Source organism: Dermacentor silvarum, chromosome 1, assembly GCF_013339745.2.
Source record: "Dermacentor silvarum isolate Dsil-2018 chromosome 1, BIME_Dsil_1.4, whole genome shotgun sequence".
In the NCBI taxonomy this organism is placed as follows: Eukaryota; Metazoa; Arthropoda; class Arachnida; order Ixodida; family Ixodidae; genus Dermacentor; species Dermacentor silvarum.
In genome coordinates, this window is record NC_051154.1 from 223,423,001 (window position 1) to 223,438,017 (window position 15,017).

The 15,017-nt window shown below is 43.9% G+C and overlaps 1 protein-coding gene across 1 annotated transcript in view; it reads right to left on the reverse strand.

Moving 5' to 3' along the window:
• LOC119436810 (alcohol dehydrogenase class-3) overlaps positions 1-13,487 on the reverse strand; it is a 37,592-nt gene extending 24,105 nt beyond the window's left edge. Inside the window, exons 1-2 of the mRNA XM_037703798.1 lie at positions 13,292-13,487; positions 8,432-8,533 (exon numbers count right to left, since the gene is read on the reverse strand). Of these exons, the coding sequence (XP_037559726.1) occupies positions 8,432-8,533; positions 13,292-13,330 (141 nt within the window). The 5' untranslated portion in view covers positions 13,331-13,487. The remainder of the gene's footprint in view (positions 1-8,431; positions 8,534-13,291) is intronic.
• Between the last annotated feature and the right edge of the window lie 1,530 nt (positions 13,488-15,017).

Below are 15,017 nucleotides of genomic sequence, written 5' to 3' on the forward strand. Positions count from 1 at the left end.
ATCAGAGAGAGAGTTCCATTATGTTGGCACCAGTGAATGCTCGCCCCTTCCTCTGAAAACATGAAAGCTAGCAAGAAGGTTAACAGTCAGTTTAAAGACTCAAAACAGCACAGACAAAACAAGGACAGAGGTCAGGGCTAGTGTGTTTCTGCCCTTTGTTCTTGTTCCGTGTGCACTGTTTTGAACCTTTAAAATGAACTTTTTTTATTACTGATATGACATAAGGAGATGTTGACGAACAAATAAGGTGCCAGCTACTCCTTAGCTCTTGAATGGGTCTAACCTACAACATACAGGGTTCAACATACAAGATTACATGCCAAACAACCTTCTCTACAAGCACTGGAACAATAAAAAACAAAAAAACTTCTCAAGCAACGTTTTCACAGTAACACGACAACGTAAACAAAATATGTGATAAATCAATGAAGAAGTTGAATAACTCCACGGCACTGAAGAAGAAAGTCTCAAAAATACAAATAATAAAATCACCTACCAATACAGTCTCTAATCAGCGGGTGGTGCACACATCGTGTAAATACATTATCACATATACAGTAAAAGCTCGATGATACGAATCTCACGGGGTCACGAAAAATATTCGTATTAGCCGAAATTCGTATCATCGAAACAATTAAAACTACTGTCGAATCTCGATAATTCGAACTCGAAGGGGCCCGAAAATTTGTTCGAATTAAAAGGACGTATTTTTGAAGTATTCGTGCACCATAGCACGATGCACGAACGGTGAGAGTCGTGAAATATCGCGGCGCACAAGCGCATAGCAAGTGCGGGCCACGAAACTGCCCACGCCGGCTAACGGTCGCTTCCCGATAACAACAGAAAACAAAGCTTCAGGGAGCGAGCGGGCGGCGCCACCACACGGGTTCCGCGCGGAGACCGTCGAAGGTGAGGGAGGAGGGCGGCAGGGAAGCGGATTTGGCCGCGTCAACTCCGCCGCTTCGGTGGCTCCCCTCGCCCTCCCTCTCAACTCCCTCCTAGCTCTCTCACCTTCGACTCCGTGCGCGCCCGCCGCCGTGCTGGCGCCAGCTTATTTTAGCCGCCCCCTGAAGTTTCGTTTTCTGCCGTTATCGAGAAGCGAGCGTTTGCGGGCGTGGCAGTTTCGTTGGCCCGACTGTGCCTCCGCCGCTGCTTCCCTCTGCGCTGCTGCCGCAGCGTGTGCAAGGTCAACATGTGACTAGAAAATAGAGAAGGGTTCACTGCCATTTTATCCGCGTGGCTGAAACGTCGGCACTATTGTGTGCTAGAATACGGTTGTCTAGAACACTCTAGTCGGCACGTACACGCTTGTCCTGGCGCGATGCAGAAACGGCGACCTTTCAATTTGAGAGAGGGTGTCATTTCCTCGGCGTTTTTTTTTTTTTTTTTTCCGTTCCTTCGCGCGCGGCATTGAGGGGTCTCTCCTGAGCTTTTGCTCTATGGCGGTGTAGGAGCAATGCCAGTCGGAGGCGCCGCCGCGTGATTTGGCGCGCTGCTAAGAGCATTGTCGGTGCGCGGTATGTTCGAAATAAGCGCGTTCGAATTCGCTTGCTTCGCGTTGACGTTGAACGAAAGCACGTTTTTCATGATAGTCTCGCTGTGCAACAATTGTGCTCAGTGTTGACGTTGCGAGGCCTAGCTCCTTAGCCAACTCTGTCCGCTTCCTCTTGGGATCCTCATCGACCTTTCGAAGAATGTCTAATTTCTCTTTAAAGGAGAGTGCTTCCCGCTTGCGAGACATAGCTCGCTGCGACTAGGCAAAATGGCGCAAACACGAAGAACACGGCCCGAAGTGCAGCAGCCACTCCATCTGACGGCTCGCAGAAAAGGAGGAGAAGTACAAAAGCACCAAAAGCGCCACCGCTTCAAACTCTTCGCACCCAGTCGCAGAGTCCGCGCTGTCCGGCGCTGCGCCTCCGCACCAAAAGAGAAGGAGAGAAAGCGCGTGACTGCGCGCTGTTCTCTTTCGCGGCCGTCGGTGGGGCGGCGTTTATTCGTATCAACCGACGCAGGCTGAAAATCTATTCGTAACAACCGTTCTCTAGCACGTTGCAAAGTAATGGGGCTCGGCCGGGACCACAGAAAAATTTGTATCATCCGGAAATTCGTATTAGCCGTGATCGTATCATCGAGCTTTTACTGTAGTTACAACAAAATAGTCAACATAACATAATCCACAAACACATATACATGTACAGCGACGTTGAAATAAAATGAACATGATAAGCGTTAATAACGGCCAACAATGCCGCTGTCTTTGAGAAAAGTTTTAATGCTTTTAAAGCGCTCTTTTGCAAAGCCGTTGTTGACCAAGGGCCCAAAAGTTTCCTTAAACTGAAAGGTCTGCGGTCTAATGTCTTTAGAGTTGATTTAAGTCGGTGTCTTGGTGTGTTGTGATTTGGGCAATCTAAAAGGAGGTGATGTATATCTTCATCTAAAAATCCACAATCACATTCGGGGGTTTCCACACGGCCAATTCTATGTAAGAAATGTTTTACGTAGGCAGTGCCTAGCCTTAATCGATGAATAAGGGTTTCCATATTTCTGTCTAATGACAATGGAAATTTGAATTCAATAAGCGGATTGATATGGTACAGATCAGAGCTCTTAGAATTCTGGTCAAACCACGCATTTCTACATATTTTGAAAGACGCCCTTATAATGCAGCGTAATTCATTTTTTGATATTGGGAGCGAAGCCGCATCATCTTTGAGCTGTGCTTGTCGTGCTGCTTCATCGGCTGCTGTGTTGCCAGGAATGTTGCAATGTCCAGGTATCCACTGGAATCTTATTTCATGCTTCGCTTGGCTTGCCTCTGTGAGGTCTCTAAGTGTTTCATATAAAATGAACTAATGTTGCAAGCAGCAAAAAAGGAGAACAAGTGTTGAAAGCATTTGCGGACTTTTTCACTTTCTCCCTGATCTACCCAGCGAATTTACATGAGGTACTCAATCCCACAGACTACCTATCTGAAGTTCCGACTGCAACGAAATTTTACTTTCGTTAAATTGTTTATAACCGAGAAGCACATACTACTGAAACAATCTTGACAAAGCTGCAGGGTTGGTAATTGTCCAATTTTATCAGCCGTCTTTAAATAGCCCTTTAGCAGAACAGGGACACCTAGTAATTAGCAGATATAATGCAAATCCTAGACCACGGCCTCCAAGATTGTAGAGCAACATGAAAAACTCCCAATACAACTTTCTGTTGCTTAATACGTGCTACATAAAAGTGTTTTTCCGAGCGTGAAAGAAGCCCGCGAATACATGCAAAATTGCCGCATGACTGGCCGCTCGAGGCACTTTGCGTGTATTTATGGGCATCTTTAATGCTCGGAAAAACACTTATGTAGCACTTATTGAGCAACAGAAAGCTGTATTGGGAGTTTATCATGTAGCTCTACAATCTTCTCATTTACACTTTTAATTTAATAATTGAGAAGTTATTTAATTAGCACTAATTATCTAATTAGGCAGAATGGAAAAAATAACCTGAGTACCTCCAAGCGACAGCAAACAACATTGCCTTCGCTCTGCCCAACTACGTAGCATCGCATATTAATAAGGTTTGGCCCAAGTTAAGTGAAACACCCTGTAGAATGGCGACAACGTTCAAGAAACTTTGTAAACTGCAAGCACGTATTGGGCCGAGCAACAACGGTGAAAAAAGTAAAACAACAGCGAGTTGCCTAAAGACTTCGAACACTGCCAGCTCAGAAAAACCGGAGAGCACAAATGACCTTCTTCTGCGTCCTGAGGCCACTGGCTCACTGGCTACCAAGAATGCTCACCAAGCGGTCACAGAAGTGGCGCTGGAACACATCTTCATATCGAAAAATGCATCCCACGACACCAACCACCGTGTTTGGGCAAGCAACAACGAAACGACGAGAGGAGTGACCACTACGAGCCGCCGCCTGCTACAAGCGCAACAGCCATTCATTCCAAAGGGAACAGCAAAGCGAATGACCTCGTCGCCCGTTTCACTCCTAGCAGATGACACGTTCGGTTTCCGAACGATTGACAGGAGCACGACATGTGCGCAATCTGTGGTCCCGACCCGCTGCAATGGTGGCTGCTTACGAAAGTGCGGCACCAACGAATCGCGAGAGGACAACCAAACGTTCAGAAAAGCAAGCTGCGTGCGTGATCAGGCCCCTTGTTTTGGAAATTATGAGTGAATCTTCTAGTAATCTAAATGATCAACGAATACAGTAGACTTTCGTTAATTGGACTCTGGTTAATTCGATCCCAATCGAAGGACCTGGCAGGCACCCATACATTTCTATGGGCTCAAGTTTTCGTTATTTTGATCTAATTTGGCCTTCACAGAATAATTTGAAGTTGCTTGGTCAGCTTCGCCGCAATACAGCCGTGTTATGTAGTGAAGTATACCAAGACTACGGGGTCATAGTACGAGCACCTAGACACTAAACAGGCTTACTGGCAGCAATTCAGAGCGCTTTCTGACGTTTCTGTGGCAATTTGAGCCCTTGTTTCTTCCACCATACATGTCTCGTATATAAGACCATTAATGGGGCCTAGTACACGTTCCTTAATTATACATGCACGCACGTGCCCTGCACCGAGAAGCAGAGAAAGACCATCTGTGTTTTGGGAAAGCTAGCAAAAAGGAAGCTTGCACGATTTAAAGCTCCAAAAGTTGAGGGGACGTTTGGGGCCAACAAAGGAGTGGGGGTCTATATAGAACTCTGAAAGCCTGCCAGTAAATTTATTAAGCGTCTTGGTGCTGGTACTGTGACTGGAGATGGCGCATGTGCATGCATAAATTAATGAAGATGTGCTATGTGCCGTAACAGTGGCACCTTTCCTCGCTTGGTATGCTTCACCGCAAACATGATTGTATTGTGGCGAAGCTAACTTTAAAGGCAAATACTGCCAAGTGAATCAACGGCGCGTTTCAGCGCTTTTTAAGGCGAAAGCCTTAGGTGTCTATGTTGGCGGTGCCCTTGGCGTGCCCTTGGCAAAAGTGGGCCGTGATGAAAAATGACCGCCACCGTAAAGAATGCTCGGATTGTCGGCACATTTCTCAGGGAGGTTCCTGTAAACAAAGTAAATTAGTGGCTTTGAAAAGAAAATTTGGTACGTTCCTGTAAACAAAGTAAATTAGTGGCTTTGAAAAGAAAATTTGGTACATTTTGGTCTGGGTGGGAATCAAACCCGGACCTCCGAGGTGCAAGACGAGCACACTTCCCTGATGCCACGGCTGCTCCATGGTTCTGGCTTACTAAAGGTGTGCCTAGTGCGTGCGTGATTGCACAAGTCACGTCGCAGCCATCTCTCTGACTAAAGATGTGGCCTAGTGCATACACTAACATGCTGCACTTCAGATACTACGTTAAGTTTTCATATGTGGCATTCAGGAGGTCACCTTAGTGCCACACGTGTAATTCCCATTGCGGCTTGTTATGTCTCGCAAGAAGTCTAACCCCGATTGTATAACTTAATGCATTACGAAATGTGCAGCAGGCTTTCACCTTCTTGTGTTACAAGAGTGTAACACCTGCCGCACTTTTCTTTCTTTTGTTTAATTCAACCTGCCGAATAATTCGCCCAGTTTCATCGATCCCATCACGGTCGAATTAACGGGAGGTAAATGTACTACATAATATATCAAAAATACATCAGGAAAAAAAAATGTAATGATGCAAAATTACTGTATTTAGCTCAGTAGCACTAAATGGTGCTAATGCCTTTTCGCAGCAATGAAATATCATCCACACTCAACCAGATATGCCATACTAAGGCATGAAATATTCCCCGTACAGCTGCCTAAAAAAAATTAGCTTTAAATAAAAAGCATTCTTTGCAAAAAAAATTAAAAATGCTGGCTCCCCCGTATTCAAGATGCAAGCATGAAATGGCTACCGGCAAAGCAGACTGGTGCCGCAATGCAGGCCTGAAAGCTTACTGAGCCGAAATGAATCTGTTTTTAACTGAACCTTGTTGCAAGTCTCGTCTCGGCCAAACAACCATCCACAGTGCGCCGGACGCTGCCGGCTTGGTCACGCAGCGTGGCGCCATCTCTCGAAGGAGGCGGCGCAAAACCTGCACCGTGGAACTCACGCACCGCTGGCGTTGAAAAGAGTACAGGCAACCCTGTCTCAGTGCCAAATGATGACAATCAAGTGTATGGTGCACTGTTTCTACCTTGGAACGTCGCTACTGGAAATGGCAAATTAAACTTCAGCATACTAGAAGCTGTAGCTTTAGTGATATTGCGAACAAACGTTAGGAATAAATCAGAAGCAATATTTCTTTTTCTAACTTGTTTGGGCAGTAACTAGCGTATGTAAAGCGGTCCTGTACAATGGATTGGGGCCAGAGACTGAATTTTCTTAAGTTTTGACTGACTGCCCAGATGATCTCGTTTTGTTTTCCCAATTATGCCCGGATGTTCTCGTTTCGTTCTCGTCTTGAGTGCCTGGATAACGGCTCTGGCTTTTGGCTCAAGGTCTCTTGAAGGTCGCCGACAACAGGAGCTAAAAGCCTTTCATACTTAATAACACTGTAGCTGCTACAAGTCAGTGATGCTCTGGTAACACAACTATACCTAGAGTTCATTCAAAAACATGTTGATGCCATTCTTGGCATGCCTTCAGAGAATGGCTTCAAGTGCGAGGTCAAACTTCAAGTATAAGGTCAAACTTATAAACCTCAAAAAATAAATACACTTATATCGTTATTTTCCACCTTTTTGAAGATTAGTCACAAACGCGATTAAATTACAATCCTTGCAAGAAAATATACATAATAGAAGTCACTTCAAGCAGATATAGAGCTACTACTACTACTGAAAGGAAGCTCAATGCATCCCCTAAAAATCAAATGCACAGGTGCAAGCATGTACAGCCTCCCTTATTTTTAGCTACAATGCGTGAGAACACTATAATATGGTTGTAGGTTGTCCTGAAAGGAACATCGCATTAGACGACACTTGCACAGGAGAGTGCTTAGTGCACTTGAAAGTACTTCTGCCGGTCTCGCTGATTATCGCCGCTTAAAGGCGCTAAATGACGTGTGATGGACACTTGTGCGATATAGCTAAAAATGCGGGAGGCTGTACACCACCACTTATCAGTTATAACTGTCCATGTTACAAGTACAGTAAATTGCCTTATTCATAGCATGATAATGTTTCAACCAAAACACATATTTTGAACTGGACTTAATTCTCAAAATGCAACACAATGGACTTGACAGAAATTATGAAGCAGGCTTGTGCTATCAGCCTCAAATGAAACGCAAACAGCGAAGTGCATGGCCGGATCATAAGTGAATGTATAGTGTGCGCCATCTAGTCATCACCAATGACAAGCACGCACATCCAATTTGACAGCACTGCGTGATGATGCTACCCAATAGTACTGCAATATTTTCATCTCCTATTCTGGTTCCCTTTTATTTGAAAGTGAGAAAAAAAAAAAGCTAAAATACCGCAGTATAGGGCGAGTATTATCGCATACCACGGCGACACCGTATGTGCTATCGGCGTAAAATGAAACGCGAGCAGTGATGCACGTGGTCCAGTTTGCGCAGTCAGCATCACTGCACAGTCATCTTTTATCCCTTTCAAATAAAGGAGAACCAGAACATAAATGAAAATACTGCAGTATAGTGGGATCATCATCGCACAGCGCAGTCAAGCCGGATGTGCCTGGATGGTGATGACTTGACGGCACACACTATACCTTCAGTTATGCTTCAGCCATGCCCTCCACAGTTAGTTTCATTTGACGCCAGTAATACAGAAATGCATTGATGTTTGTTGGTACTTCAGCACAAAATTATTTCCCCTCATGAATCTAGTCTGGTTCAAACGAAAAAAAATATAACCACACCCATCAATAACTAATGGTGAAGGAATGAAAGATATTTCTTTGCACCCAACACTAACATTTCCAATCTTACTGCTAGGGCAAGCGCAAAAGTTATAAAAGCAAAGGCACTGACTGCTTAAGATGAACATAGACCATACAAAGGACCTTAGAAACTGCAAACACTGATACCGTAAAAATCCTCTGTTTACTTAATGAAGAGCACATCACAATGCACACAACCAATGTTTCTGCTATGGAGACGCCAAGCTCTAAAGATAACTACCACTAAGTCCTTGAGATAAAGTAGTGGACAAGAGACCCATGCGAGTTATCATAAACTATCTTTCATTTATTTTGCAATTAGCACAGTGCAAATGGGAATGCTGATACCTGATATTAGCAGGACCATCACTACTGCTTGTTTCCCCTATGAAGCTTTTCTTTTTTTCTTACAGCCACATATATGACAGACTGGTATTCGCAATGATAGGCTGGTTGCCTACCACCAAACGGGGCACAGGAATTATATCTGGGCAGAAGGCTTCTACTTTAAAGGCATGTTTGCCTACACAAAGTGTCAAAGAGCACCTTGATTCGAACTTCTCCCTCCTTTGGCACGGCAACTTCAACAGTCTCGATAGTCAGTGGCTTTGAAGGTTCCCAGGCAACTGCAGCCTTGCACTGGATTGGCTGCAGAAAAGAAAGATTGATCATGTGATAAAACAATTTATTAAATAACTAATTAATTTAATTGCCGATTTTGCAAGCAGAAAAGTCCTGTTTGGCCACAAGCCCTATTTTGAGACAATTATTTTCATTTTCAATTCTTTTTGCTTTTTTTCATTGGCTGGGACTTGGTTCAGACGACACTGCATCGCATGCTGCAAGACCAATTCCAGCAGTGACAGCGGCGCAGCAGCATCCGAGCCAATGATGAAGGGCTAAAAGAATGAAAAATGAAAGCAATCATCAGAAAATACAGATCCACGTAATCTTTTGGACCAAACTGTAAGCTCCCTGCTGTGAGTACAGGAATATTAGACTCACATGTTCATGATGCCAACACTGGCCAGCGACTAAACATGTTTATTCAGCCTTATCAAAAAGTGCTATATTCTACTCGCCACCATGGGACATTTTTGCTTTCAACTAAAAAGGCAGTGAAGTTTGCACATCAATTACAACTAGAGTTCTGCATTTCCTGAGTTCACTTTGGTGCAAAATAGGAGAGTGCATCACTGGAATCTATTTTATACAAAAAAGGAGAGTCAGTTCATTTGAAGTGTACAGCTATTTGAAGTTCTTTGTTATCCCATAATTGAAGCTTTGAAAAGTGTTACGCTGTACATACGTGAAGAAAAACAATAGCTGCATGAAATTTGATAACTGCCAGAGCATACTGGTGCATATGCGCGAATTTTTTCGTGCAGCTGTGACCAGTGATCGCAGCACTTTTTTTTTTTTTTGCTGACAGTTTGCAACATAGAGAGTGACCTTTTGGCATTTTATACTAGATACACAAAAAACCATACGTAGCACACATGAATGAACCAAGCATGGATTATCCAGAATAACACAGGTGACACTGATTACATGCCAAGAAATGTGCTGCCACTTGAATTTTCTCCTCCCCATCCTCTATTGTATGAGTTAAAACAGCTTGTCATAAGCACCAACAGCCCCATGAAGCTTCTCTTTCATGCTCAAGCTAACAATCAGCACTGAAATCTTGGCATTTGGCACCAATGCATGTTGCAAGGCAAGCACAAACAACAAAGCACCAAGGTGAAACACCTCAGAGCAGGTTGTAGCATCTCTGATTTATGCTTCCTCATCTGTGCTTCCAATAAGTCTAATCCATGAAATGTTTGTCAGCTAGTGTCTTGATTTTACAGGATTTATCTGAAAACGCAGACACCTACACATACATCTCTCTGCTCAATCAGAATGCTAAAGCATCTTGCATTATTAATAATATGTCCACATCAAACTACATTTTAAATAATATTCCTTTGAAAGAGAAATAGATGTCCAATTGAGAACAATATGGTTGGATAAGGTCTCATTTGGCATATCAAGGGGCAAAATCTGTGCACAAAGTTCCAAATTTCAATGAAAATGAGCAAGTCAGATTATTTTGCCAATAAGTCCTGTGCTACAGCATTTGTACATCACTATGTATGAAGTAATAAAGAATGCAAGGTAAAATAAAATGCCCAATTAGTGAATTGGAAAAGAAAAAAACCTTAAAATACTAATAAAGCATCATGAAAATGAAGCGGTGATAACTGCTCCAAAAACGAGACAAGCATTAACATCCTTAGAATGAATTATGAGCTGGATTAAATAAACATGGAAAGGCCAATTATCACACGCTAATTGAAGATTTCCAGGAAATGCCACAGCAGAGAAGACTCAGGGATGTAAAATAATAACCTGGAAGTTCAATAGTCTGATCCAAATGCTCTGACTTGGGCTAGAAGAAAGCCTTTCAAGCAGTGCTTAAACTCAGGGGGGGGGGGGGGGGGGGCTCAGGGGGGCCCGGCCCCCCTCTATTTTTTAAGTAGGGGCTCGGCCCCCCCTCAGCAGGTAAACTGTAGCACTGCGGCATCCATTTGACAAGCGCTGGAGGTGATTTTATTACCAGTAGTGCTATCTGCGGGGAAGTTCTTACTCTCCAATTTTTCGAGTAATGATTTAATCAAGATTAATCGGTTGATGTGGCATGAGCAAAGACAAGAAAACAGGTATTGTCGTACTGCTGCATGCATTTCCCCGAGGCACTGCACATGATGGTCACCGCCCTTGTTTGACTAAGATTCTTGGCACAGCATACTGTTCCATGAGCCACTTGAGTGTGAAGCTACCTGCTCGTGAATTAGTGAAGGTTCACGTTGGTTTCTTCGGGTTACCAGTAAATTTCCATTCGTTTAGCTCCGCGTTATGAGTGCTGTGTTATACCAAAGACGCATGCATTTTGTCCACTTTTGTAGGTAAGTAGGTGTGAAATCATAAAATATATTGTAGTTCCTGAGGTTGTCAATGAAGCAAGGCAACTAATGTTCTGTGTTGCAGCTAGACTTATTTGCTTTGAGATCACCCATGTTTAATCCTTTGCTTCCCGAGTTATGGTTGAAAAAAAAAAAAGAAAGTTTCCAAAATGCCAATTTCTAAGTGCTTTGTTGAATCAGCACATTAAATAAATGCCCGAAATACACTCATAATATTATATTTATTTGCTGAACACCCATAACAATTTGTGTAATTCTAGATAAATTTGGCTTCACTACACCTGCTTGAAGCTGCTTTCTCGGCGCCAAATAAGTAAAGAAAAAGTGAACGTCCCAAACACAACTTCTGTGGCCTTTGAGAGTTGTGAGGTAATCGACTGTCACGTAGAATCACATTTTATCATGTAGGAAGGCCCTAGTATGGCACACACGAAAGATAACTTTACTAACGTTTCGGCTAGTGGTCCTGCCTTCATCAGAGTAATCACTCTGACGAAGGCAGGACCACTATATATATATATATATATATATATATATATATATATATATATATATAGGTCACAAAATAACCGCACGTAGTAAAATATACCAGAATGTTACTGGCGTTTCTGCCGAGGACCGGCCTCGGTCGTGGTGAAACGTCGACAAAATCCTGGTACTTTTCCTACGTGCTTCTACTGTTTGACCTGTTTCACTGCCGGATCCTGCAACAATTTGTGTGTGTGTGTGCGCGTGTACGCAAGCGCTATACTGGTTGCCACCCTATGAGGCCCCCCCCCTCCACCTGAAGGGAGACTTTTTAAGCCCTGCTCTCAAGTTTAGTTTGCACTGTTGCCATACTGAACAAGGGCCAGTGGGTGCAAGGTATACAACTATTCATTGCAGGTGGCATCACAGAATAGCCCTCACTGTATTGATGACGGAATGCACATTCATGGCATCACACACGAGATGAAAATTAAGTGGCAGCCAATCAATGTAGGAACACACCATGGAGCAAGGAGGTGGAAAGTTCACATATTTTCTGTCAGTGCAGATAAATTTACTACCCTTTTTCTGTGGTCAGTTTATGCTTTTCTGACAGCTAATTTTTAACTGTAAGCTTTAGGTAGCTAGCACACAGGGTCAAAATTAATTATGCAGTCTTACAATCCAAAACCACAATAAGCTAGAATATGAGGCATGCCATAGTGGGGGATTCTGGATTAATTTTGACCCCATGGGGCTTTTTACTAGTGCACAGGGTCACCCCTTTTATTCTAGCTGTCTTAGTAAGGATTAAACTCCCATTGCTTTGAGGATAAAACTGTTCCTGACATGGTCTTTTTGGCCCCTCAGCAAATGTTACATTGGGAAAAGTTGAGGAATTGTCATTGGGAAGTTGGAATGATTCTGGAATAATCCCAGTTTTCTGTGGAAGCAGATGGTATGGGAATGTAATGGTAAATGCTAGTGGTTTTGAATGTCCCCTTAATGACATGTCAGCGTATTGACACTGTTTCCTGATGAGCACCCAGGTAAGATGCATACAATTATCTAAATTACTTAACACAATAGCAGGCGCTAAAGATAGTCTCAACATTGAACCAGCTGTTCGCACACAAGAAACAAACCCCCCAAATAAAGTAATATTGTAATACTGCGAGTCGGGTTACCAGTTGCATATCACTGGGCATAGCCAGTTACTAGAAAGTCCCCTGCAATTCCGGCCATGGTGCTTATCTGTTTCCGAGACGATTGTGACACTAGCTGCCAGTAGTCTCAGCCTATTACATAGTTCAGCCGGTTCAGCTTAGAAAGTTTTACATTCATCATGCGTAGTAAATATCTGCTTCTCTCAGGTTTTCCACGCATTTATTATGATATTAGGGTGCGTCACCTAGCTAGGTAATACCGACGCCAAGCGTGCAGCATATCGCGAGAAACAGAAGTAAAAATATCCTGCCATCGATAAATGATACGCTCCATCAAACCATGTGTAGCGTCGGCAGAGTCCTCATTGCCAGGAAAACACCATGCAGGCAATAAAACTAGATTACCTAAGTGCATATCAGTCAACGTTGATATCGCTAAACAAAAGAAAAAGCGTGTGCCTTTTTTGCAGTGAAATTAAGATTGGAGCCTTCTCAATATGCACCATGGCAGGAACATGCGAAAAACCAACTAGCAGCTCGAAAAGGCGATTTTGGTTTAAGGCATCTGTGCACATGTCCGTAACACGCGACACGCAACGTCGAGACAAAGCTCGGAACTTTGATCGAAACATATTGAACAGTTACCCACGAAGGCTACATTTCCCCATTTTCCTATCTTCCAGTAGCACTTCATAAATGTGGGTGGGAGTCGACGCGTCAAGCTGAGACCGTAAGCGCCAGGATAAAGGAATAAACTGCTGGCTATAGATATAACAGCAGGACGAGCAACTCAGACGCCTGACCTTGCCCTGGGTGGCATCGCTTGGTCCTCCCGCCGACATGATGACAGCCCACAACAACAGCTGGTAGCGAAATCTCGAAAGTTATCGCGTGTACTACAGAGCTACTAATGCACACTTGCTGCAACTCGACGCTCCCATAGAGGTCTGACCGTCAGCAGTCGGCTGCTGCACACGACACGCAAGTTTTGCCGTTCATGCTGCGCACTTTCACGGGCCTGAGCCAGAGCAGAAAAACTAAAGCAATGAAGTTAGCGAGAAACGACTACATCAACTCTAATTGCGACGTTTCAAATACACGAAACCGCATTTATTCATTCGGTAACATTGCTAACAAGTGACAGTAAACAGTTGAGTTCCCATGAAAGCGGCGGGCCGGCGGGCTACGATTCAAAACACGGCTTCAAAATACAAACCCCGCTGTTTCGCTAGTTTCACTTTTGGTGCTAAAATTTAGCATATGTAACTTTATGTAAAACTAATTCATTTCTATATTTGTTAATTAATTTCAATTCGTTAGTCTCGCGCCGCCGTTACGTGCATAACTTTGCCTCAGGGGGGGGGGGGGGGGGGGTGCAGTGCAACCTAATCGTGCAACCTAATCGTTACGATTACGATTAGGTTGCACTGCACAGAGCTTGTATTTGCCTTGTACTGATACTAATATTCCCAAGGCATTCCCTCTGCAGGCGTATAAATCACAATGGTTCCGCGTGAGTCTCAGCGCTGGCAGGCCCGACTCGTCCGCGTTTACATGCACGCTGCAAACAGTTCGGGCCGACTCGACGCTCTTTCAGCCTTACCGAAGCTTTTTCTCATCATAAAAACACAAAATTTTGTTAAACTTTGAATGTTATCACGAAGAGACAAGATAAAGGATACACGCAATAGATCAATTACTTACTCGTGATTTGTAGTTTTTTGTACTTATTTTGAGCGTTTATCAAATAGTTTGTTCAAAACTACGCAAATCACCAGAAAATCAACGCAGGCTGCATGAGATAAGATAACTTAGCGGCTACATGCGCGCAGAAATTTCCTGCAGCCGTCGCTTCAACCACTGGTCCTAGCGGCTATTATTCGTTAAGTTCGTTATACAGCCACCATTACGACTTCCTATAGATCATTGCAGTCCCGCCTTCCTACCTTGTTTCAATCTTTGTATCTGACGCGCGGCGCTTGAGCAACCACGGTCTCGCGGTGGGTTCGCGCTATACCATTCGTGTCTGTTCGCTGTCGGCTGCTTGCTGTGCGATTTCTGCTTCGCTTATTTCCCGCACGTGAACTCGCCTGTTATTTCCTTGGCACAAAAATGCATTACATGCTACCGGGCGTACAGTTAAATCGCGGGCTACAAGTGTTAAACGCAACAGCATTTTACTCTACGGCCGTGACATTTTATCGACACGTACAACAGGTATGTCCTGATGTAGACGTCCTCTAAAACAGTGCTGTCGATACAATGTCAGCCTTACTGCTTCCTCTGGTTCGCCCAGCGCGCCGCGCAATGTGTCGTGGGGTGCGATAACGGCGTCCTTTCTGTCTGGCCATCTACGCGACTTCATGTGGCGTCTAGGGTGGCAAGTTCTCCCAATGCATGACAGACTAGAGTGGTGGGGTATGGTCCCTTCGAATTCGTTGTGTCCCAATTGCCCCCTTCAAGAATCCAACAAGCATGTGCTGCTGCAATGCGTAAGAGAGAATACATGTGCTACAAGTGAGAGAATAC